This window comes from Nomascus leucogenys, chromosome 17 (genome assembly GCF_006542625.1).
Source record: "Nomascus leucogenys isolate Asia chromosome 17, Asia_NLE_v1, whole genome shotgun sequence".
Taxonomy (NCBI): domain Eukaryota; kingdom Metazoa; phylum Chordata; class Mammalia; order Primates; family Hylobatidae; genus Nomascus; species Nomascus leucogenys.
Window position 1 is genome coordinate 39899255 of NC_044397.1, and position 25284 is coordinate 39924538.

Sequence of the window (25284 nt, forward strand, 5' to 3'; positions counted from 1 at the left end):
ATTAGTTTCTTTACAGGTGAGAGCAGCCATTACCAATCTGCTTTCTGTCCCAAGCTGTGTCCTGAAACAGCTGCTACAGGACCCTCTCTGCATACTGTAAACGTGGCTGACACCTGCCTGCAATTGGGTGGGGGCAAAGAGGACGAGAGCTTGCACTGGATTCAACAGTCATGCAAACATTTATTGAGCATCTGTAGCATCTGTGAACACTGCCCTGGGAGTAACAGCACCTACCCTATTTTTAGAGGTCAGCTTCAAGATTAGGGTTGTCATAGCACCTCTTTTTTCTTTGCTGCAGACTAGGAATAAAAGCCATAGCATCTTGGCCAGGCGTGGTGGCTCACGCCTATAATCCCAGCACTTTGGGAGGCCGAGGCAGGCAGATCACGAGGTCAGGAGATCAAGAACATCCTGGTTAACATGGTGAAACGCCGTCTCTACTAAAAATACAAAAAATTAGCTGGGCATCGTGGCAGGAGCCTGTAGTCCCAGCTACTCGGGAGGCTGAGGCAGGAGAATGGCGTGAACCCGGGAGGCGGAGCTTGCAGTGAGCTGAGATCGCGCCACTGCACTCCAGCCTGGGCAAAGTGCGAAGACTCTGTCTCAAAAAAAAAAAAAAAAAAAGCCCTAGCATCTTACACCTCCCCTCCCCTACTTAAGCTGGCATTTATCAAATAGCATTTTATTTATTTGTTTAATTAATTTATTTTTTCCAAGATGGAGTTTTGTTCTTGTTTCCCGGGCTGGAGTGCAATGGTGCGATCTTGGCTCACTGCAACCTCCACCTCCCGGGTTCAAGTGATTCTCCTGCCTCAGCTTTCCAAGCAGCTAATTCTGTATGTTTAGTAGAGACGGGGTTTCACCATGTTGGACAGGCTGGTCTCAAACTCCTGACCTCAAATGATCCACCCACCTTGGCCTCCCAAAGTGCTGGGATTACAGGCGTGAGCCACCGTGCCCCGCCTAGGCTAGCATTTATCAAATGGCATTTTAAATATGCTTTGGGAAGCTGGACCCAGTGACTCATGTGCACAATCCCAGCACTGTGGGAGACCGAGGAAGGAGGATCAATTGAGTCCAGGTGTTCAAGACCAACCTGGGCAACAAAGGAAGACCCTGTCTCTACCAAAAAAAAAAAAAAAAAAAGTCAGCGAGGCATGGTGGCCCTCGCCTGCGGTCTCAGCTACACAGGAGGCTGAGGCAGAAGGATCACTTGAGCAAGGCCCTGTACCGAAAAATAAGTAAAAGTAAAAAATAATTTTTTTTTTTTTTGGTCTGAACGTTCTACTAAACTGGAAGCTCGGCCAGTCACCGTGGCTCATGCCTGTAATCCCAGAACTTTGGGAGGATCCCTTGAGACCAGGAGTTCAAGACCAGCCTGGACAACATAGTGAGAGCCCCTCTCCACATGAATAAATAAACTGGGCCGGGTTCGGTGGCTCACACCTGTAATCTCAGCACTTTGGGAGGCCAAGGCGGGTGGATCACGAGGTCAGGAGTTCAAAACTAGCCTGACCAACATGGTGAAACCCCGTCTCCACTAAAAACACAAAAAAATTAGCTGGGTGTGATGGCGGACGGCTATAATCCCAGCTACTCGGGAAGCTGAGATAGAAAATCGCTTGAACCTGGGAGGTGGAGGTTGTAGTGAGCCGAGGTCACACCACTGCACTCCAGCCTGGGCAACAGAGCAAGACTCCATCTCAAAAAAAAAAAAAAAAAAAAAAAAAGCCATTCGTGGTGGCTCACGCCTGTAATCCCACCATTTTGAGAGGCCAAGGCAGGCAGATCACGAGGTCAGGAATTCGAGACCAGCCTGACCAACACGATAAAACGCCGTCTCTACTAAAATTACAAAAATTAGCGGGGCGTGGTGGCGCGCGCCTGTAATCCCAGCTACTCAGGAGGCTGAGGCAGGAGAATCGCTTGAACCCGCAAGGCAGAGGTTGCAGTGAGCGGAGATCACACCACTGCACTCCAGCCTGAGCCACAGAGCGAGACTCCTTCTCAATAAATAAATAAACTGGAAGCTATTTGAAACCAAAACCACGTATGTCTTCAGCTTTTAGTACAGTCTTGAACAAAATAGGCATCTTTTATTTATTTATTTTAGAGACGGGGTCTCGTTTAGAGATGGGGTCTCCATATGTTGCCCAGGCTGGAGTGTAGTGGCTATTCACAGGTGCGATCACATCATAGCTGACTGCAGCCTCAAATTCCTGGGCTCAAGTGATCCTCCCGCTTCAGCCTCCCAAATACTTGGGACTACTAGATACTGGAGAAAAGGCAAAAATGTGGTCTGAATGTTGGGAAAGCAGTTCATCTGGTGGAGAGGAGTGGATTCCAGGTGAGGAACAGATGTGTGCAAAGACCGAAGGCAAAATGCATCCTGAAGAAAGGCGTGGTTGGAGCACAGCGGTAGAGCTGGAGGGCAAAGGTGCTGGGCAGGAGAGGCGGGAGAACAGAGATGGCGCAGGAGCGCGGTTCCACAGGGTCAGGTCCCTAACACACTGGCCAGTGCTGGGAGGCGACCTCCAAACTCCCAGGGAAAAGGAACCAGGTTGCCCACCGGCGGCACCTCGCACCTCGCCCTGACCACAGCACGTGCGCCCAGCCCGCCTCGCACCCCGGACCGGGTTGGGGCTCAGGGGACTCCCGGGGAGCTCAAGAGGGACGCCCCGGGCGGGGCGCGCAGGCGCGCTGAGGCCGCGAGCCCCAAGGGGCGGGCGGGTACGCGCGCTTCCTCGCGCACGCGCGCACGGAGGGGGCGACGGCCGCTGTGACGCTGCGGCGGCGGCGGGCGGGTGGCGGCGCGTGCGGCGCGCGATCCCCGGTGTCTTGGGAGCAGTGCCCCGGCCCCCGCCGCTCCCGCCGCCGCCATGTCGGGCCGGTCGGTCCGGGCGGAGACCCGCAGCCGGGCCAAGGACGACATCAAGAAGGTGATGGCGGCCATCGAGAAAGTGCGGAAATGGTGAGGGGCCGGAGCTTAGGGGGCTGGCGGGGGTCGCGGATCCAGGCCCTGAAGAGCGCGGGACTGGCGAGCCGAGTGGGAGCCGACCGGCCGGCGCTGGGGGAGGGGGGTGCGGGAGAAGGCGGGAGGAGGGCGCCGCTGGCGTCGGCGTGAGGTCAGAGGGCGCGCCGGCCGCGGCCAATCAGCGGGCCGCCCGGCTCGCGGGCCCGCCCACCTGCTGCGGCTGCGGCCGCGCGCCGCCCGGGAGGGGATGCCGGCTTCCGGTCCGGACTGGAGCCGCCTGGGCTCGGTGTCTGCGCCTGGCCCAGCCGGGGGCCCGCCCTCCTCTCTTCCTGGGCAGCGGCCCCGCCTGCATTTCCAAGCTTCCTCTTGATAATAGCGAGTAGCCCTGGAGTAGTTTCAGCCCGCCAGGCTGAGCGCTCTGCGTATTCAGGCGTTGAAGTTGGGTGAGTTGCTGGGTTAGTCTATCTGTGAAGGGAGCAAGCCTGGTGTCATCCAGAGGGCAACCCCTCACTTTCCCCCAGTACCCGGCCCCTGCGCCGCGAGCTTGGTAGGCATTTTCTCTTGCTGCCCCGGCGGCTGTCAGGAGAGTCCTTTGCAAACCATGAACCAGCCTCCCTCTAATTTCCCTGCTTCTGCTCTTGCTCATTCCCCAGTCCGTTCATCATTTGCACTGTGTGATTTTATTTTTCTGACTTCCAATTAGCAGAGTGGTCTTTTTAAAGTGCACATCCTTACTTGGGAGGCTGTGGTGGGAGGATTGCTGGGACCCAGGAATTGGAGGCTGCAGTGAGCTATGATCGTGCCACGGCACTCCAGCCTGGGCTACGGAGAGAGACCCCATGTCTAAAATGTTCATGGAAGATGCCGATTGAGCACCTGTTTAATATCCGGAACTCCGATACACACTGTATCGGTGTGTATCGGGGTCATCACATTAAACTTTCACAGCCAAGTTCGTCAGCTCTTTTGTATGGCCAGTTACTGCTAATAATTTAAAAACCCAGGTATGGCTAGGTGAGGTGGCTCGGGCATGTAATCCCAGCACTTCGGGAGGCTGAGGCGGGCGGATCGCCTGAGGCCAGGAGTTCGAGACCAGCCTGGGCAACATAGTGAGACCCCCATCTCTACAGAAAATAAAAGTTCAAGTAGATGTTGCCTCCCGCCAGGAAGCCTTCCTTAACTCCTCCCACCCCTCACCCTTTACCTCCTTTAAGGTCATTGGTACGTTGGACTTTGTTTGTGTGTTTATCTGTCCATTTCCCCACAAGAAGGAAGTTCCTTCTCTTTTTATGTCTGAGGGCTTCAGATATAGTTGGGTTTCAGTATAAATATTAGTTTAACATATTCATGGTTTTCCTCGTCCACCTTTAATTCTCCGAGGTTTTGGTGAAACCTAAGAACAAGTACACCTTTCTCTTCTCCCCATCTTTGACCCCCGCCCCTAGCAGGCTAGGCTGAAGGGCCATCCCCTGTCACCTGGAACTCTGTACCAGCCTCCCTGTAAACTCTGTGCTTCTGCTCTTGCTCCAGTCTGTTCATTTGCACCGAGTGATTTTATTTTTCTCTTTTCCGAGTAGCAGAGTGATCTTTTTAAAGTGCACAGCCTTATTTGGAAGGCTGTGGTGGGAGGATCGCTGGAGCCCAGGAGTTGAGGCTGCAGTGAACTATGATCATGCCATGGCACTCCAGCCTGGGCAACAGAGCGAGACCCCATCTGTAAAAAATATATATATAATGTGTATCTTATCCTAGCACCCCTAGTAATGCTTCAGTGATTCCCTTCTTGCTTTTAGGATAAATACTGAAGAAGGCCCTCCTTCCTGCCTTACTTGGCTGGCTCTTTCCCAGGATGCCCACTGTCTTTCCAGTGAAGTCACTCTGCTCTTCCTGCCGCCTGGCATTCTTCCTCTCTCCTCTCCTCCCTCTTGCCGAGTTAACTCCTAGCTCAGCTCAAAAGTTGCTTCCTTAGGTTCACCACTTGAGATTCCCAATCTAGATCAAGTCCCCTTCACAGACCTTTCCACGATTGTATTAGATGGATTCATAAGACATTTCCTGTATTTGATTTTTTTTCTTTTTCTTTTTTTTTTTTTTTTGAGACAGAGTCTTACTCTGTCACCCGGGTTGGAGTGCAATGGTGCGATCTTGGCTCACCGCAACCTCTGCTTCTCAGGTTCAAGCAATTCTGCCTCAGCCTCCCGAGTAGCCGATTACAAGTGTACACCACCACACCCAGCTAATTTTTTGTATTTTTGTGGATGCCGGGTTTCACCATGTTGGCCAGGCTGGTCTCGAACTCCTGACTTCCAAGTGGTCCTCCCACCACAACCCCCCAAAGTGCTGGGATTACAGATGTGAGCCACTGTGCCTGGCCTCCTGTATTTGACTAATTAACCTACAAAAATGGCAATTTGATATGGTTAAACCTGATGATTAAGTGACTAATCTTGAATTGAGCTATTCATGTCTGTTTCCAGATATAAGACAGGGTCTGTGAGGGCAGGGACTGTGGCTCTTGTTCCCTGCATCACCAGGGCCTAGCACAGCCTGTTGTGTACTAATTGGTTGAATAAATGAGAAAATGGAGTGGTCTGTTCAGGAATTAATTCTAGTTATTTTCTAAGACTTTAATTCGCTCCTTCTGTTACATCACAGTCTGTTTACACTCCCGGTTTTTTTTTTTTTTTGAGACCTAGTCTTGCTCTGTCGCCCAGGCTAGAGTGCAGTGGCGTGGTCTTGGCTCACTGCAGTCTCCGTCTCTGGGGTTCAAGCAATTCTTCTGCCTCAGCCTCCTGAGTAGTCGGGACTACAGGTGTGCGCCACCATGCCCAGCTAATTTTTGTATTTTTAGTGAGGACAGGATTTCACCCTGTTGCCCAGGCTAGTCTCGAACTCCTGGGCTCAAGTGATCCACCCACCTCAGCCTTCCAAAGTGCTGAGGTTGCAGGTGTGAGCCACCGTGCCCGGCCCTATTATGTCATCATTTGCTGAACAGCATCAACAACTACAACAGCAGTTGCTTTTTTTTTTTGCTTTTTTGTGACTTCACATTTGGACTTGACTCTTTGAGAAGTTGGCTCAGATCTGTGACAAAGCAGTTTCCTGCATTTGGCCCTTGTTCCTACTGACAGCAAGTACCTCTTAAGGTATCGGTGGACCTTAAAATAAGCAAATTTGTTCTCTGCCTGCATGTTTAGGGAATAACCTTCTTGGAATGAAGGAGAGGCTGGTCACGGTGGCTCATGCCTGTAATCCCAGCACTTTGGGAGGCTGAGGCAAGAGGATCGCTTGAGCCCAGGAGTTCAAGACCAACCTGGGCAACATAGTGAAACCCTATCCTTACTAAAAATACAAAGAATTAGCTGGGCATGGTGGCCTGTAGTCCCAGCTACTTGGGAGGCTGAGATGGGAGATTCACCTGAGCCTGGGATTTTGAGGCCGCAGTGAGCGGTGATCACGCCACTGCACTCCAGCCTGGGTGACAGAGGGAGACCCTATCTCAAAAAAAAAAAAGTAGTCTCCTTTGTTCTATCTCCTTCACACATTTGTTTGCAGACCTCAAAGGCGCTCTGTGGGTAAGCTCAGAACAGTGGCATTCTAATCTGGTGTAGATAGTTGGGGGTCCTTAGTCATTTAGAGAGTGACCTTGTGCAAGACTTACCCCTTGGCTTATTTCGTGAGTGTAGTGGACTGATAAACTCTGCCATTTTTACCCCTTTGGAACACAGCAAGAGACAAAAGGATTTCTATAAAGCTTTGAACTTCAAAGTTGAAATTTAAAAATTTCTTTAGACTAGTTTTCTTTTCTTCTTTTTTTTTTTTTTTTTTTTTTTGAGATGGAATCTCGCTCTGTCACCCAGGCTGGAGTGCAGTGGCGTGATCTCGGCTCACTGCAACCTCCGCCTCCCGGGTTCAAGCAATTCTCCTGCCTCAGCCTCCTGAGTAGCTGGGACTACAGGTGCGTGCCACCACACCCGGCTAATTTTTTGTATTTTTAGTAGAGATGGGGTTTCACCGTGTTAGCTAGGATGGTCTCGATCTCTTAACCTCGTGATCCGCCCGCTTCGGCCTCCCAAAGTGCTGGGATTACAGGTGTGAGCCAGCGTGCCTGGCCTAGTTTTCTTTTTCTTTACGCAGTCTTAGTAACCTAGAAAGGGAAAGGATCCTAACATTTCACACCCACCACGCCATACCCCTCAGCAGCGGGTGTCTCTCCTGGGATTGTTTGTCCCTTGGAAGGATCTTTAAATGGACACAGGAGGCCAGGTGTGGTGGCTCATTCCTGTAATCCCAGCATTTTGGGAGGCCAAGATGGGCAGATTGCTTGAGGCCAAGAGTTCAAGACCAGCATGGGCAACAAAGAGAGACCCCACCCCCACCCCAACCGTCTCTACAAAAAATAAAAATTTGACTGGGTGTGGTGGCGTGCGCCTCTAGTCCTGGCTACTCAGGAGGCTGAGGTGGAAGGATTGCTTGAGCCCAAGAGGTCAAGGCTGCAGTGAGTTATGATTGTGCCACTTCACTCCAGCCTGGGAGGCAGAACAAGACCCTGTCTCACTAAAACAAACAAAAAAAGGAATGTAGTAATAGAACTCATATATTTGGTAAAGAGAAAAGCACACAAAGTAACTCGCATGCAAGTAAAAAAGAATATGGTGCTGTGTGTGCTACCTTCCAGCTTTGTGTCTCACATCTTTCTTTTCTTTTTTTTTCTTTTGAGATAGGATCTCTGTTGCCCAGGCTGGAGTGTGGTGGTGTGATCTCAGTTTACTGCAACCTCTGCCTCCTGGGCTCAAGGGATCCTCCCACCTTAGCCTCCCAAGTAGCTGGGATTATAGGGACACACTACCACGCCCAGCTACTTTTTGTATTTTTTTGTAGTGACGGGGTTTCACCATGTTGGCCAGGATGGTCTCGAACTCCTGACCTCAAGCGATCTGCCCACCTCAGCCACCCAAAGTGTTGGGTTTACAGGCGTGAGCCACTGCGCCTGGCCTGTATTTTTTTTTTTTAGAGATGAGGTCTCGCTAAGTTACCCAGGCTGTTCTCAAACTCCTAGGCTTGAGTGATCCTCCTGCCTCAGCCTCTCAAAGTGCTGGGATTACAGGTGTGAGCTACCATACCCCACCAAGCGGAAGTTCAGAAGGATTCCAGATTGAAGGAATGATCTTCTGAGCGGTAGAAAAGCACAAGTGATGAACAGAAAACACATTGCATTGTTTTATCTGTTCTAAGAAGTGTCTTTCTTTTAGGGAGAAGAAGTGGGTGACTGTGGGTGACACGTCCCTGAGGATATTTAAGTGGGTTCCTGTGACAGACAGCAAGGAGGTAAGTGTAGAAGAAAATCAAAAGGTACCATTTTCTTTATTTCTTTATTTGATTGCCTCTTTTTTGGGGGGCGGGGGACGGAGTCTCGCTCTGTCACCCAGGCTGGAGTGCAGTGGCATGATCTTGGCTCACTGCAACCTCCGCCTCCTGGGTTCAAGCAATTCTCTGCCTCAGCCTCGCGAGTAGCTGGGGTTATAGGCATCTGCCACCACGCCCAGCTGATTTTTGTATTTTTAGTAGAGACGGGGTTTCACCATGTTGGTCAGGCTGGTCTTGAGCTCCTGACCTCGTGATCCACCTGCCTCAGCCTCCCAAAGTGCTGGGATTACAGGCGTGAGCCACTGCACCTGGCCTAATTGCCTCTTAATTAAAGGAATTTATTTCCCCAGAATTGAGTGGAAAATACTTCAAGGCACCCTGTTATTGGTCCATGCAAGGCCTCTCTTTATTATTTTCCTTTTTTATTCCTTTCCCTTAACCCAAGCCTCTTTTCCAGGGCTTGACAAACTGCAGCCCTGGCGTATTCCTTACGTTTGTCAGTATAGTTCTATTAGAACATAAGTGGCTGGGCACGGTGGCTCACGCCTGTAATCCCAGCACTTTGAGAGGCCAAGGCGGGCAGATCACTTGAGGTCAGGAGTTCGAGACCAGCCTGGCCAACATAGTGCAACCCCCATCTCTACTAAAAATACAAAAAAATTAGCTGGGCCTGCTGGCAGGCGCCTGTAATCCCAGCTACTTGGGAGGCTGAGGCAAGGAGAATTGCTTGAACCTGTAAGGCAGAGGTTGCAGTGAGCCAAGATCCCGCCACTGCACTCCGGCCTGGGCAACAGTGTGACACTCTGTCTCAAAACAAACAAAAAAAAAACAAACACATAAGTATGCCCACTGATTTCCTTATTGTCTGTGGTGCTTTTGAATTACGATGGCAGATTGAGTGGTTGCCATAAGGCCAAATGGCGCATAAAACCTAAAATATTTATCATCTGACCCTTTAAGAGAAAGTTTGCTGATACTTGCTCTTATGCGATTAGTCTCCCACTGTATTGTGTGTATCATATGTACATACATCTTTCTAATTCTGGTGTAGGCCTTTGTGATTCATCTTTGTTGGATGTATTTGGATACCTGTATATTCTTTAAAAATACATAGCATTGTTTCATATGTGTATTTTTGTTTTTGTTTTTGTTTTTTTTTTTTTGAGACGGAGTCTCGCTCTGTCGCCCAGGCTGGAGTGCAGGGGCGCAATCTCGGCTCACTGCAAGCTCCGCCTCCCGGCTTCACGCCATTCTCCTGCCTCAGCCTCTCTGAGTAGCTGGGACTACAGGCGCCCGCCACCACGCCCGGCTAATTTTTTTGTATTTTTTAGTAGAGACGGGGTTTCACGGTGGTCTCGATTTCCTGACCTCGTGATCCACCCGCCTTGGCCTCCCAAAGTGCTGGGATTACAAGCGTGAGCCACTGTGCCCGGCATATTTTTGTTTTTAAACAAAACTTACATATGTACAGTATTTTGCCAGAACCTCTTTGTATTCTCTTTGGTTCAACTTTGGTTTTTTTCTTTGGGGTTTTTTTTTTTTTTTTTGAGACGGACTCTCGCTCTGTCACCCAGGCTGGAGTGCAATGGTGCAACTTCAGCTCACTGCAACCTCAGCCTCCCAGGTTCAAGCGATTCCCCTGCCTCAGCCTCCTGAGTAGCTGGGATTACAGGCGCCTGCCACCACGCCTGGCTAATTTTTGTATTTTTAGTAGAGATGGGTTTCACCGTGTTGGCCAGGTTGGTCCCAAACTCCTGACCTCAAGTAATCCACCCACCTTGGCCTCCCGAAGTGCTGGGATGACAGGCATGAACCACCTCGCCTGGCCCAACCTTGTTTTGAGAACCCTCCATGTATCTGTAAATATAAATCGAATTATTACCTTTGACTCATGCATTGCCTGAGTTATCTACATATTTTCTGGGTGATAAATACCCAGATTGTTTCCAACTTTATTTTTTCTAATTGTTTTTTAAATTTTCAAATATAAAACACATACAGAGAAGTACATAAAACATAAATGTACAGTGTATGAATAAATATAAAGCTAACACCCTTGTGAGAACCACTCAGTGCAAAACATAGAGCTTTGCCAAGACCCCAGCAGACTTCTCTGCAGCTCTTCCCATCCTCTTCCTCCTGCCCCTCTAGAGGTAATCACTCTCCTACTTTTGCTTTTCTTACCACTTCTCCAGTCATTCATAAACAGTTTTTCCTTTATTATTATTTTTGAGATTTTTTTCCAGAGACAAAATCTCACTATGTCACCCAGGCTGGAGTGCAGTATCATGATCTCAGCTCACTGGAGCCTTGACCTCCCAGGCTCAAGCAATCCTCCCACCTCAGCCTCCTGAGAAGCTGGGACCACAGGCACATGCCATCATGCCCAGCTAATTTTTTTTCTTTTTTTTTTTTTGTTTTGGAGAGATGGGAGTTTGCTATATCAGCCTAGGCTGATAGGTCTCAAATTCCTGGGATCAAATGATCTTCCCACCTCAGCCTCCCAAAGTGGTGGGATTATAGGCATGAGCCATTGTCCCCACCCTTTTTCCTTTTTTAGAGATGTGGGGTCTCTCTTTGTTGCCCAGGCTGGATTTGAACTTTTGGGCTCAAGCGATCTTAGCCTCCCAAATAGCTGGGATTACAGGCATGTGCCGCTGCACCAGCCTCTAACATTTTGAGCGTTATGGAAACAGCAAGATAAAAGTATCTATTTTCGTGTGTCTTGTTTCTTTTGCTCAGCATTATGTTTGTAAAATGCATCCATGTTGTCCTTGGAGTTATCCATTCCTTTTCATTGCTCTCTATGCTGTATTTTGCTGCATATTCATCACATGGCTAAGTGTAGTTTATTTTTCTGGTTCTCCTGTGGATATTGAGGTTGTCCACAGTTAGGGCCAATAGGAACAATGCCCCTGTGAGCATTCTTGTTCAGAATCCACATCAACATGGACATGAGTTTTCCTAGGATATATTCTTGGAAGGAAGTGGCTGGGTCTTAGGGTATGTATGTTTTGACCTATATTAGCTGATGCTAAACTATTTTCTGAAATGGTAGTTGGACCAATTTATATTCCCACCAGAAACAAGAGTTTTCTTTTTTGGGGTTTTGTTTGTTTCTTTGTTTGTTTTGAGACAGAGTTTTGCTTCTCTTGCCTAGGCTGGAGTGCAATGGCTCAATCTCAGCTCACTGCAGCCTCTGCCTCCCGGTTTCAAGCGATTTTCCTGCCTCAGCCTCCCGAGTAGCTGGGATTACAGGCTTGCGCCACCACATCTGGCTAATTTTATATTTTTAGTAGAGACTAGGTTTCTCCATGTTGGTCAGGCTGGTCTTGAACTCCCGACCTCAGATGATCCGCCCGCCTCAGCCTGCCAAAGTGCTGGGATTACTGCCGTGAGCCACCGTGCCTGGCCAGCTCCTTTTTTTATTATTATTATTATCTTTTAAGACAGGGTTTCAATCTGTTGCCCAGGCTGGAATGCAGTGATGTAATCTCGGTTTACTTCTACCTTCGTCTCCTGGGCTCAAGTGATCCTCCCACCTCAGCCTCCTGAGTAGCTGGGACTACAGGCACATGCCACCACATCCAGCTAATTTTTGTTGTTGTTGTTTCTTTATTTTGTTTTGTTTTTTCGAGACAGAGTCTCACTCTGCTGCTCAGGCTGGAGTGCAGTGGTGCGATCTGAGCTCACTGCAACCTCCGCCTCCCAGGTTCAAGCGATTCTCCTGCCTCAGCCTCCAGAGTAGCTGGGATTACAGGCATGTGCCACCAGGCCCGGCTAATTTTTGTATTTTTAATAGAGATGGGGTTTTACCATGTTGGCCGGGATGGTCTCGATCTCCTGACCTCGTGATCTGCCCACCTCCGCCTCCCAAAGTGCTAGGATTACAGAAGTGAGCCACTGCTCCTAGCCTTGCCTAAAATTTCATGCACGTACATTTTTTTTTTTGAGACAGGGTGTCACTCTGAGGCTGGAGTGCAGTGACGTAATCTTGGCTCACTGCAGCCGCTGCCTCCTGGGTGCAAGCAATTCCGGTGCCTAGCCTCCCAGGTAGCTGGAACTACAGGTGCATGCCGCCACACCCAGCCTAATTTTTGTGTTTTTTGGTAGAGACAGGGGTTTCACAATGTTGGCCAGGCTGGTCTTGAACTCCTGACCTTAAGTGATTTGCCCATCTCGGCCTCCCAAAGTGCTGGGGTTACAGGCGTGAGCCACTGTGCACAGCCTCATGCACCGACTTCTTACTGTTTTCTCCTGCATTTGTTTTTCTTTTTGCTAGAATACATCCTTCAGGAGTTTTGCCAAAGAGAGCTTCTGTGGGGAAAACTTTCTGAAAATATCTTTGTTTCACTTTCATGTTGAAAATTGATGATTTTACCTGTATATGAAATTCTAGGTTCAAAATTATTTTCTTTCAGCACTTTGAAGCTATTACTCAATTGTACATCCAGTGTCGCTGTTAAGAAATGTGATGTTATTCCCATGCTTGAGTCTTTGTAGGTGATCCACTTGGCTTCCTGGAAACTTTAGCATTTCTTCTATCTTTGATCTCCTAGGAATTCCCTCAAAATATCCTGTAATGTTTCTTTTCTTTTTTTTTTTTGAGACTGTCTCACTCCATAGCTCATGCTGGAGTACAGTGGTGCAATGATGGTTCACTGTAGCCTCGAACTCCTGGGCTCAAGAAATCCTTATGTCTCCACCTCCCAAGTAACTAGGACTACAGGCACGTGCCACCACGCCTGGCAGACTTTTAAATTATTTGTAGAGACAGGGTCTCACTGTACTGCCCAGGCCGGTCTTAAACTCCTAGGCTCAAGCGATCCTTCTGCCTTGGCCTCCCAAAGTGCTGGGATCACAGGTGTGAGCCACTGCACCCACGCAACTGCTTGCTTGCTTGCTTGCTTGCTTTTTCTCTTTCTTTTCTTTCTTTCTTTCTTTTTTTTTTTTTTTGAGACGGAGTTTCGCTCTTGTTGCCCAGGCTGGAGTGCAATGGCACAATCTTGGCTCACCGCAACCTCCACCTATCAGGTTCAAGTGATTCTCCTGCCTCAGCCTCCCAAGTAGAGCTTGCGCCACCATGCCCAGCTACTTTTGTATTTTTAGTAGAGATGGGGTTTCTCCATGTTGTCAGGCTGCTTTTTTTTTTTTTTGAGACAGAGTCTCACTCTGTTGCCCAGGCTGGAGTGCAGTGGCGCGATCTCGGCTCACTGCAAGCTCTGCCTCTGCCTCCCGGGTTCACGCCATTCTCCTGCCTCAGCCCTCCCGAGTAGCTGGGACTACAGGCACCTGTCACCATGCCCGGCTAATTTTTTGTATTTTTAGTAGAGATGGGGTTTCACCAGGATGGTCTCGATCTCCTGACCTCAAATGATCCGCCCGCCTCGGCCTCCCAAAGTGCTGGGATTACAGGCGTGAGCCACTGCGCCTGGCCTGTCAGGCTGCTCTGGAACTCCTGACCTCAGGTGATCCGCCCGCCTCAGCCTCCCAAAGTGCTGGGATTACAGGCATGAGCCACCGTGCCTGGCCACCTGCTTTATTTCTTAACTTTTCTCCATTCATTTCCTTTCTTATCTTTTCCTGGTGCATTCTGAGTTTCTCAACGCAGTTTTTGCTCATTAATCTTTTATTTAGCTGTATGTATTTCAATTAACCTCATACACTTAATTTTTATTTGAGCAATTATATTTTTCATAACAAATTGCCTCAATTGGTTCTTCCTCAAAACAACTTTTTTTTTTTTGGGGGGGGGACAGAGTCTTGCTGTGTCACCCAGGCTGGAGTGCAGTGGCATGATCTCATCTCACTGCAGCCTCCACTTTGCAGGTTCAAATGAGTCTCCTGCCTCAGCCTCCTGAGTAGCTGGGATTACAGGCATGTGCCACCATGTCCAGCTAATTTTTTTCTATTTTTAGTAGAGACAGGTTTCACCATGTTGGCTAGGCTGGTCTCAAACTCCTGACCACAAGTGATCTGCCTGCCTTGGCCTCCCAAAGTGCTGGGATTATAGGCATGAGTCACTGCCCCTGGCTAAAACAACTTTTCAATATTATCCTTATCTTTCTGAGCAAATCTATGTTTAATTTCAGTTCTTCTGCTCCTTCTGGTATAGACTGTTCTGTTCATCAGGGTGCCTGTGTTCCTCCAGTCTCTGGTGAGTTTTATCGGTGCACTCACCTTTTATTCCCTTGGGACTCTCAATTGCATTGGCTGGTAATGTGTAACTATGAGGAGGACTGAAGCCAGCTGTAGTTTTCCTTTTTTTTTTTTTTTGAGATGGAGTCTCACTCTGTCACCCAGGTTCGAGTGCAGTGGCACAATCTTGGCTCACTGCAAGCTCCACCTCCCGGGTTCACGCCATTCTGCTGCCTCAGCCTCCCAAGTAGCTGGGACTACAGGCACCTGCCACCACGCCTGGCTAATTTTTTTGTATTTTTAGTAGAGGCAGGTGAAAACCATGTTACCCAGGATGGTCTCGATCTCCTGACCTCGTGATCTGCCTGCCTCAGCCTCCCACAGTGCTGGGATTACAGGCGTGAGCCACCGCGCCTGGCCAGTTTTCCTTTCTGTAAATGAATTTAAGAGGTTGAGTTTAGCCTCAGGGTTCAGCCTCTCCCTTTTGCTCTCTGCTGTCCTCTCTGGCTCCAGGGAACCTCCTAGCACCAACCCTATGGACTCTGCCTTTATCTGAGAGCAGCCATCCCAAGAAGTTCTAGGATGCCAAACTCATGGAGTTGATGGGGTGTGGTTCTGGAGCAACTGTTTATTCCCCATCCAGCCTGGCTGTGGCCATTACCCACAGGGGTCAAAGGTCAAGCAGTTAAATCTCTTGGGCATTGTGTATAGCTAGGAGTAGACACTGCTAGAAAACCCCCTTTCCTTGGCCAAGTGCGGTGGCTCACGCCTGTAATCTCAACACTTTGGGAGGCTGAGGCAGGCGGATCACAAGGCCAGGAGATCGAGACCATCCTGTCTAACATGGTGAAACCCCATCTCTACTAAAAAATACAAAAAATTAGCCGGGCGTGGTAGCGGGTGCCTGTAGTCCCAGCTACTCGGGAGGCTGAGGCGAGAGAATGGCGTGAACCTGGGAGGTGGAGCTTGCAGTAAGCCGAGATTGCGCCACTGCACTCCAGCCTAGGTGACGGAGCAAGACTGTCTCAAAAAACAAACAAACAAAAAATTAAGTTATTAACAAAAATTATGTTACTAATATAATGCATCTACCAGAAATGTATAAAAAGTGTGAACTGGTAAATTTGAGGATACTCAGATTTAAACTTTTGGGTTTTGGGATGATGCTCTTATTTTCATATGCTTGGATTTACTCTGGGCTTTTTTTTTTTTTTTTTTTGAGATAGGATCTAACTCTGTTGTCCAGGCTGGAGTGCACAGTCATAGCTCACTGCAGCCTCAAACTCTCAGGCTCAAGCGATCCTCCCACCTCAGCCTTCTCAGTAGCTGGGACCATCGGCCTATGCCACCATATGTGGCTAATTTTTTATTTTTTTGTAGAGATGGGGTCTTACTGTGTTGCCCAGGCTGGTCTCAAACTCCTGGGCTCAAGCGATCTTCCCACCTCCACCTCCTCAAGTGCTGGGATTACAGGCATGAGCCACTGTGCCTGGCCCTTGGGCTTTCTTGTTGCAAGCTGGTGCTTACCTGCCCACTGTGGTTGCCCTGCACTTATAACCTACATCTTTCTTGAAACAAATGTTATAGGTAAAAATAAACATGGGGTGATCATTTTGCTTTTGGGTTTTTTTCTTTGTTTCTTTTTGAGATAGAGTTTCGCTCTTTCGCCCAGGCTGTTATGAAGTGGCGGAATCTCGGCTTACTGCAACCTCCACCCCCCAGGTTCAAGCGACTCTCCTGTCTCAGCCTCCAGAGTAGCTGGGATTACAGGCACATGCCACCACGCCAGGCTAATTTTTGTATATTTATTTATTTTTTTATTTTTTTTATTTTTTTATTTTTTTGAGATGGAGTGTCGCCCTGTCACCCAGGCTGGAGTGCAGTGGCGCGATCTCGGCTCACTGCAAGCTCTGCCTCCCAGGTTCACGCCATTCTGCTGCCTCAGCCTCCCAAGTAGCTGGGACTAAGGCACCCGCCACCATGCGTGGCTCATTTTTTTTGTATTTTTTTTAGTAGAGACAGGGTTTCACCGTTTTAGCCAGGATGGTCTCGATCTCCTGACCTCGTGATCTGCCTGCCTCGGCCTCCCAAAGTGCTGGGATTACAGGCGTGAGCCACCGTGCCCGGCTATTTATTTATTTATTTATTTTATTTTTTGTTTTATTTTATGTTTTTTTAGATGGAGTCTCACTCTATAGTCCAGGCTGGAGTGCAGTGGTGCCATCTTGGTTCACTGCAACCTCCACCTCAAGCAATTCTCCTGCCTCAGCCTCCCAAGTAGCTAGGATTATAGGCACGTGCCACCACACTTGGCTGATTTTTGTATTTTTAGTAGAGACAGGGTTTCACAGTGTTTGCCAGGCTGATCTCGAACTCCTGACCTCAGGTGATCCATGCGTCTTGGCCTCCCAAAGTGCTGGGGTTACAGGCATGAACCACTGTGCCCGGCCGGGGTGATCATTTTGAATGGATGAGGATGACGGATCAAGAATAGAGCCAGCCTGGGCCCATTTGTCCTGTCACTGTCTGTGTTACATGAGGTTCCTTCTTCTCTCACTTTTTTCCCACTCTGCTACTGAAACAGGAATCTTTCTCAAATGAGTGTTTTGTATTTCTTGCCCATTCGTATAGAGAAGGGTTGCCGTGATTAGGGCAGGAGAGGGATACTATAGGATGTTCTAGTTGAAGTATATGTATCTGCCTGTTGCTTATGATTCACAATATTCTTACTGGAAGGGTTCATTTTTCTGAGGCTTGAGGAGAAGTGCCTTGTCCAGGATTCTGTTCTTCCTTAGGTCCTTGGATTCTCAAGCTGCTGCTGTTTTTCCTGTTCACTCCTAATCCAGACCCCTGTGGTCTGTCACATAGCACCCTCCTCCCTCTCTGAGTCTCCTGCTTGGCTCTGTCATATTCCTCTTTTTTTTCCTTTTCTAGAAAGAAAAGTCAAAATCGAACAGTTCAGCAGCCCAAGAACCTAATGGCTTTCCCTCTGATGCCTCAGCCAATTCCTCTCTCCTTCTTGAATTCCAGGGTGAGTTGCATCTCTGTGTCTTCCTTGCAGGAGAACGAAAATTTGGATGAACGCATTAATATGAAGAATTGGCCGGGTGCAGTGACTCACACCTGTAACCCCAGCACTTTGGGAGTCTGAGGCGAGCAGATCACCTGAGGTCAGAAGTTCAAGACGAGCCTGGCCAATATGGTGAAACCCAGTCTCTACTAAAAATACAAAAAATTAGCTGAGCGTGGTGGCGCGTGCCTGTAATCCCAGCTACTCGGGGGTCTGAGACAGGAGAATCGCTTGAACCCAGGAGGTGGAGGTTGCGGTGAGCCGAGGACGCACTGCTGCACTCCAGCCTGGGCTGCAGAGTGAGACTCTGTCTCAAAAAAAAAAAAAAAAAAAAAAGAATCCTGTGTATCAATTCAGTGCCTGCTGTTTCGCTGGCATTTTGCTAGGCACTTGACCTAAATCTTTTCATTTAAACTTCACGATAACTCTGCAAGATAGGTAATGGTATCCTCATTTTCCAGTTAAGGAAACTGAGGCTCAGAGAGGTTAAGTTACGTGTCTAAAGTTACATAACTTGTAAGTGACAGACTCCATGTCAGGTCCTGGTTGTCTGAATCAGAAGCTTTTTTTTAGATTGTGTTTCATTTTTTATTTTTTATTTTTTGTAGAGACAGAGCCTGGCTATGTTGCCCAGGCCGGTTGTGAACTCTTGGCCTCAAGCAGTCCCCCGGCCTTGACCTCCCAAGGTACAAGCATGAGCCACTGCACCTGGCCTAGACTGTATGTTTTATCATAGTCACTTAGAGTAGGCTACCCAAAGCCGAAGCTTCTGCCTACCCACTGTTAGGACATGTTCTGGGGCCGGGCGAGGTGGCTCACGCCTGTAATCCCAGCACTTTGGGAGGCTGAGGCGGGCGGATCACGAGGTCAGGAGATCGAGACCATCCTGGCTAAAACGGTGAAACCCCGTCTCTACTAAAAATACAAAAAATTAGCGGGCGTGGTGGCGGGCGGCTGTAGTCCCACCTACTCGGGAGGCTGAGGCGGGAGAATGGCGTGAACCCGGGAGGCGGAGCTTGCAGTGAGCCGAGATTTCGCCACTGCACTCCAGCCTGGGCCACAGAGCGAGACTCCGTCTCAAAAAAATAAATAAATAAAATAAAAATAGGACATGTTCTGCATCCTAAACCAATCCTGCCGGGTCATCACCGTAGTCATGATACTGCCTTTTACACCTACCTGCTAGGTACTGTCTACAAAGCACTTTCACTTTACTTTCTCATTTTTACCATGTATCAGCCTGTGATATAAACCAGGCAGTTATTATCACCCCTATTTAAGAAAACTGATGCTCAGGGAGGAATAGTGTTTTGCCTAAGCTCAAAAGTAACAGTTTTATTCATTTGGTGACAAAATGCTACTTCCATTTTAGTGTGGGTATTAAAGGTCTTTGTAGGAGTCAAGACTAGTGTGAGTTTATGACTTTCTCTTCAAAACCAGACTGGGGCTAACCCAGCGTGTAGTTATCCCTTCCCCACCTCTTTCCCAGGCCCCACCAAGGTCAACCATGTGCTGTTGGAAAGAGAACACCAATGTGTGTTCAGTAGTCAGAAAGCTCTGGGAGACATATGAGGCTCCATTTCCTCAGTCTGGCCACCATCTCCTCCTTTTCATTTAGTAAACACTTAATGAACTCCTACTGTATGCAGGTACCATGCATTGCACTGGGGAGTCAAGGACAAATGAGCCACAGAGCCTGTCCACAGAGGCTCATGGGAGGAAGCACATGTGCGAAATGATAAATGTAGGCGTGCACAGGCTATCATAGGAGAGTAAGAGAGGTTGGGCCTTTCCACCCATGCGAGCCAGGGAGGCAGAGCTCCGCGGAAGAAGTGATGTCGGGGCTGTGTTGAGAGGTCTGAGGCTTTCCAGGACAAGAGAAGGCAGCCTAGCCAAGGAACAGCTGGGCAGAAGCACCCATGCATGACGAAGCTCTTGGGTTAGGGTCCAGCCTGCCTGGAGCTGAGGATGCTTGTGGGAGAACAGTAGGCACTGAGGCCGGAGATCAGAAAGGACTTCCTATGTTGCGATAAGGCCAGCTCGTGCCTGTCCTAAGAAGTACTAGGTATGGCTGGGCGTGGTGGCTCATGCCTGTAATCCCAGCACTTTGGGAGGCTGAGGCAGGTGGATTACCTGAGGTCAGGAGTTCGAGACCAGCCTGACCAACATGGTGAAACCCCGTCTCTAATAAAAATACAAAATTACCCGGGCATGGTGGCGCATGCCTGTAATCCCAGCTACTCGAGAGGCCGAGGCGGGAGAATCAGTTGAACCCAGGAGGCAGAGGTTGTGGTGAGCTGAGATAGCACCATTGCACTCCAGCCTGGGCAACAAGAGCAAAACTCTGTCTCAAAAAAAAAAAAAAACAACAAATACCGGGTATGACATTTCTCCCTTAGGCAGCAGTGGAGCGTCGAAGGGTTTAGAAAGGTCTCTCTGACAGTGGTTTGCAGTTCAGTTTAAGGTACATGAGACTGGAGGCAGGGCAGTGAGGTAGGTGGCTGTTGCAGGAGGCCAGGCTGGAGATGATGAGGCTTGAACTGAAGCAGTAGGAGAGGAAGGAATGAGCACAAATGATACCAGATCAGGAGGGGGAAACACTTTGGTGACTGGCTGCTGTAGGTGTGGCGGAGGAATGCATTGGTGACTCTTACTTTTTTCTTTTTTTTAATTATTATTTTTATTTTTATTTTTTGAGATGGAATCTCACTATGTCACCCAGGCTATAGTGCAATGGCACGATCTCAGCTCACTGCAATCTCCACCTCCCGGGTTCAAGTGATTTTCCTGCCTCAGCCTCCCAAGTAGCTGAGATTACAGGCGTGTGCCATCATGCCCGGCTAATTTTTGTATTTTCAGTAGAGATGGGGTTTCACCATGTTGGCCAGGCTGGTCTCGAACTTCTGACCTCAAGTGATCTGCCCACCTTGGCCTTCCAAAGTGCTGGGATTACAGGCGTGAGCCACCACACTCAGCCTGGTAACTCTTTTTTTTTTTTTTTGAGACAGAGCCTCATTCTGTCGCTCAGGCTGTAGTGCAATGGCGCGATCTCGGCTCACTGCAAGCTCCACCTCCCAGGTTCACGCCATTCTTCTGCCTCAGCCTCCTGAGTAGCTGGGACTACAGGTGCCCGCCACCACAGCCGGCTAATTTTTTGTACTTTTTAATAGATATGGGGCTTCACTGTGTTAGCCAGGATGGTCTCGATCTCCTGACCTTGTGATCTGCCCACCTCGGCCTCCCAAAGTGCTGGGATTACAGGCATGAGCCACCGTGCCTGGCCTTGGCCTGGTAATGCTTAATTAAGTTTTGCACCTTAGTGGTGACTTTAAGCCTTCAGGCAGAACTCCCAGGTGCTAATCCATCAGTCCTTGGGGCAGTCAGGCAGCCGAAGCCTGAGCTCACCACCTTCAGACACCACCAGTCTCCTTCAGATGCCCAAGGGTGCCTGACAAATGTCATTTTCTACACATCTTACAATGTGAGAAGGATTGAGAAGTACTGACCAGAGACACAGCTACACCCCTCCCTTCCACAAGCTGCAATCAGTGGATAATAAAGAAGAGTTTAATAAGCATATCTTGACCTTCCTGAAGTGTAATGTTGCATAAACATAAAGATGCTGGCTGCCTCTGGTGCTTAGACTCTATGTCGTGTAGGCCAGGCACAATGATTATTATACTCAGTTGTATCCTTGGCTGCCTAACGTGATGCCAGGCCCTTGGCTCTGTCCAGAGTTCCTCTTGAGGAAAATGACCATGCTCAGCTGCTGCCTTTGTTCTGTTTGGTTTTTAGACGAAAACAGCAACCAGAGTTCCGTGTCTGATGTCTATCAGCTTAAGGTGGACAGCAGCACCAACTCAAGCCCCAGCCCCCAGCAGAGTGAGTCCCTGAGCCCAGCACACACCTCCGACTTCCGCACGGATGACTCCCAGCCCCCAACCCTGGGCCAGGAGATCCTGGAGGGTGAGTCGTGGTTGGCCGAGGATGAGTTTCCTAGAAGGGCCTTGCTTTCTGCTCTTGCTGCATCTCGTCTTTAGAGTAACAGGCTCGAGAGAGCACCTCAGAGCCAGGCAGCACCAAGCCCTTTCTCAATAGCTTAGGAATGATTATATTTTCCCCTTTCACAGAGTGAAGGGAGAAAACAAGCATTAGAGTTGAGTGCCAGGCTCTGTGGAAGGAACTCGAGTATTTGACGCCTGGTATAATTCTCTCAAAAATCCTGTGAGGTGGCAGAAAAGAAAACTATTGTCTTCTTTTACAGATGAGGAAAATGGACATTAAAGGCTTAGAAAGGTTAAATTGGGCTGGGCACGGTGGCTCACACCTGTAATCCCAGCACTTTGGGAGGTCAAGGTGAGTGGGTCACTTGAGGCCAGGAGTCCAAGACCAGCCTGACCAACATGGCAAAACCCTGTCTCTACTAAAAACATAAAAAATTTAGTTGGGCGTGGTGGCATGTGCCTGTAATCCCAGCTACTCCGGAGGCTGAGGCAGAAGAATCACTTGAACCCAAGACGCAGAGGTTACAGTGAGCTGAGATCACACCAGTGCATTCTTGCCTGGGCAACAGAGTGAGACTCCATCTCAAAAAAAAAAAAAAAAACAAAGGCCTGGCACTGTGGTTCACGCCTATAATCCCAGCACTTTGGGAGGCCGAAGTGGGTGGATCACCTGAGGTCAAGAGTTAGAGACCAGCCTGACCAACATGGTGAAACCCCATCTCTACTAAAAATACAAAAATTAGCCAGGCGTGGTGGCACATGCCTGTAATCCCAGCTACTCTGGAGGCTGAGGCAGGAGAATCACCTGAACCCAGGAGGCAGAGGTTGCAGTGAGCCGAGATCGCACCACTGCACTCCAGCCTGGTGACAGAGCTAGACTCCATCTCAAAAAAAAAACAGAGAGAAAGGTTAAATTGCTTGTCTAAGATCACATAGCCAGTCTAGTAACTGTTGGAATGAATGTCACTTTAAGTCCTTCTATTTTCAGCATTTATGCTGTCTGCATTACATGCTAAATTTTTTTCCCTTTCCTTTTTTTTTTTTTTTTTTTTAAGAGATAGGGTCTTGCTCTGTTGCCCAGGCTAGAATGCAGTGGCTGAATCCTAGCTCACAGCAGTCCTGAACTCCTGGGGTCAAGTGATCCTCTTGCCTCAGACTCCATAGTAGTAGGACTGTAGGCCTTTGCCACTTTGCCTGGCTATCTTTTAATTTTCTGTAGAAATGGGGTCTCACTGTATTGCCCAGGCTGGTCTTGAACTCCTGGGCTTCAAGTGATCCTCCCACCTCAGCCTCCAGAATAGCTGGGATTATAGGCGTGAGCCACCACGTCCGGCCGAGGTTTCTTGTTGTAATATGGATATATAGACGTGTCTTAGGCCCTTGTTACCTTCTCCTGTGCTGTGACCCGTTAACAGCCAACTACAAAATGGAACTTGTTTCTCCGTGGGAAATGCCAATTGTAGTTAATATTTATTGTGTTCTTACTATTTGGCATGTGCTGTTCTTAGCTCCTGTGTTTATTGCTTCGTCTTGTCCTCATAGCAACTCTCAGAAAACTGGGAGACTGAGTTAGAGTTGTGATGTTTGGGCTGGAGGATGACAAGATGAGCTGCTTTGTCGGTTCCAGATATCTCCAGCCCAGCAGAGATGGCCCTCTGCAGTCTAGCCGTATTTTGCCCTTCCACCATTCATGGCTGTGACCTGGTCCAGCTGGGCCCTGAATGGATGTTTGCTTCTCAGGCCAGTATTCTCCCCTCCTCACCAAGCCACCTCCACACAGCTCTAAGGAAGCTCCCCCAGGTCCAGGCCTTAGGGGAGCCCTGCCCTCAGGCCGACCCTGCTGCCTTTTCAGAGCCCTCCCTGCCCTCCTCGGAAGTTGCTGATGAACCTCCCACCCTCACCAAGGAAGAACCAGTTCCGCTAGAGACACAGGTAAGCAGTCACTTTGGATTTTCCAGTTTTTTGTTTTTTTTGGTTTCTCGCTGTTGCCCAGACTAGAGTGCGGTGGCGCGATCTTGGCGCACTGCAACCTCCGCTGCCTCCCAGGTTCAAGCGATTCTCCTGTTTCAGCCTCCTGAGTAGCTGGGATTACAGGCCCCTGCCACCACACCTGGCTAATTTTTGTATTTTTAGTAGAGACAGGGTTTCACCATGTTGGCCCGGCTGGTCTCGAACTCTTGAGCTCAAGTGATCCACCCATCTCAGCCTCCCAATGTGCTGGGATTATAGGCGTGAGCCACTGTGCCCGGCCAGGCTTCCCAGTTTCTAAGTCAAAAAACCAGGAAAGACTGTGGATGTGGACTTGGATCTGCAGCCCTGGAAATGAGTCCCAGGGTTGTAGGCAGAGGAGGAAGTTTGATCATCTGCTGGAAGGAGCAGAGTGGGCATCCCATTATAATTGGGGTGGGTGGGAATGTTCTGGTTGGGAGGGGTGGCCCTGTCATTCCATGCTCTGCCTACTCCTAGGTCGTCGAGGAAGAGGAAGACTCAGGTGCCCCGCCCCTGAAGCGCTTCTGTGCGGACCAACCCACAGTGCCCCAGACGGCATCAGAAAGCTAGCACCGTCCTGGCCCTCCACCTCCTGGCCCTGCCTCTATTTATTGCATTCTGGTTCTGGCCGCGCTGCATTGCTGGGGTAAGGGCAAGCACTGGGGTCAAGAGCCTGCACACATGAGCCTTCCGGGCTGGAAGGCTGGCTTAGGACTTGGGGCTGTAGCATCATCTTCCCGACCCTGGCACCTGTGTCTACTTGCTCCCGAGAAGAGGAGCGCTCATGTCTTTTTTGCACCCCAAGTTGGCTGGAGCATCGGCCACCCCAAGATTCATCTGTCACCTCCAGGCAGCAGTCTCTGCTCCAGAACCTCTGGACGGAGCTGCTGGCAGCTTCTGCGAGAAGAGAGAGATGTGGAAGGCACCCTCTAGAAGAGAGCGTGCCTTGGGTTACTTGAACTTGAATGGAGACTATAGACTCCCGGACTTTCCCCTAGGACTGGGGGCCCTGTAGGCTGCTGTTGGAGGAGGACTGGGTAGAGACGTTGGAGGGAAGGGAAGGACTTTTCTCCACACAAGGGCAGAGAGTCCGTCTAGATTTCTTGCTGTCCTGCCAGTTCCGCCAATGCCTGAGGTGGTCCTGCCTCTCATGAGCATCCTAGCTGCTGACAGCCCTTTGTGGCCGCCGTCCCCATCCCCTGCCCTCAGCACACACGTCCGCACACACGCAGCTTTCTTTGTTCTCACTTGTACCTGTCATTCCAGCATTCCTGCCTCCTGTCACAAACTGCCCCAGCAAGAATTTGAGGTTCTGACAACAGTACCCATCCCCCACAGTACCCTTTCAGCTCGGTTTTTAGAAAGCTCCTTTTCTTTGAAATCTGCATGTTGAATTGAACTTTGTGATTTTATTTTTTGTTTCAAAAAAGTTTAAGAAAATGGAAATGGGCAACAGTGAGTGAAGACATATTTTAGCACTGAATAGAATATTTTTAAAATTAAACTATTTGAAATATGTCCTGTTGGTATCTGAGTGCTTCCTTCTTGAAGGTTGCAGGGTGGGGTGGGGGCGGTGGCTGAGTGCTTGTGGGGTCACTGTGGGCTGGGCCTGCCCATCCTTTCACTCCCACAGTGTGGACTTCATGACAGTGATTTCCAGCCTCCCTTTGAAGCTGTCACATAGTTCAAATTATGCTTCTCACTGGGCTCAGTGGCTCATACTTCTTATCCCAGCACTTTGG

General features: G+C 49.2%; 1 protein-coding gene across 2 annotated transcripts; it reads left to right on the top strand.

The window, feature by feature from the left end:
• Window positions 1-2727: 2727 nt before the first annotated feature.
• Window positions 2728-25060, top strand: BCL7B (BAF chromatin remodeling complex subunit BCL7B). Of its 2 annotated transcripts, none has more exons than XM_003276595.3 (6): window positions 2728-2971; window positions 8227-8302; window positions 17414-17510; window positions 21345-21515; window positions 23406-23485; window positions 24020-25060. In XM_003276595.3, exons 1-6 carry the CDS (start codon window positions 2880-2882, stop codon window positions 24110-24112), a joined length of 609 nt encoding a protein of 202 aa, XP_003276643.2. In that variant the 5' UTR covers window positions 2728-2879; the 3' UTR covers window positions 24113-25060. The 2 variants fall into 2 exon arrangements, with proteins under 2 accessions (XP_003276643.2, XP_030652474.1); XM_030796614.1 differs by having other exon boundaries at window positions 2735-2971; window positions 23181-23485.
• Window positions 25061-25284: the final 224 nt, after the last annotated feature.

Bases quoted from the DNA above. Each gene is read 5' to 3' on its own strand.
- BCL7B (XM_030796614.1), top strand. From the start codon at position 2,880: ATGTCGGGCCGGTCGGTCCGGGCGGAGACCCGCAGCCGGGCCAAGGAC. The intron at 2,972-8,226 runs GTGAGGGGCCGG...TCTTTCTTTTAG, and splicing joins ATCGAGAAAGTGCGGAAATG to GGAGAAGAAGTGGGTGACTG. The intron at 8,303-17,413 runs GTAAGTGTAGAA...TTCCTTTTCTAG, and splicing joins CTGTGACAGACAGCAAGGAG to AAAGAAAAGTCAAAATCGAA.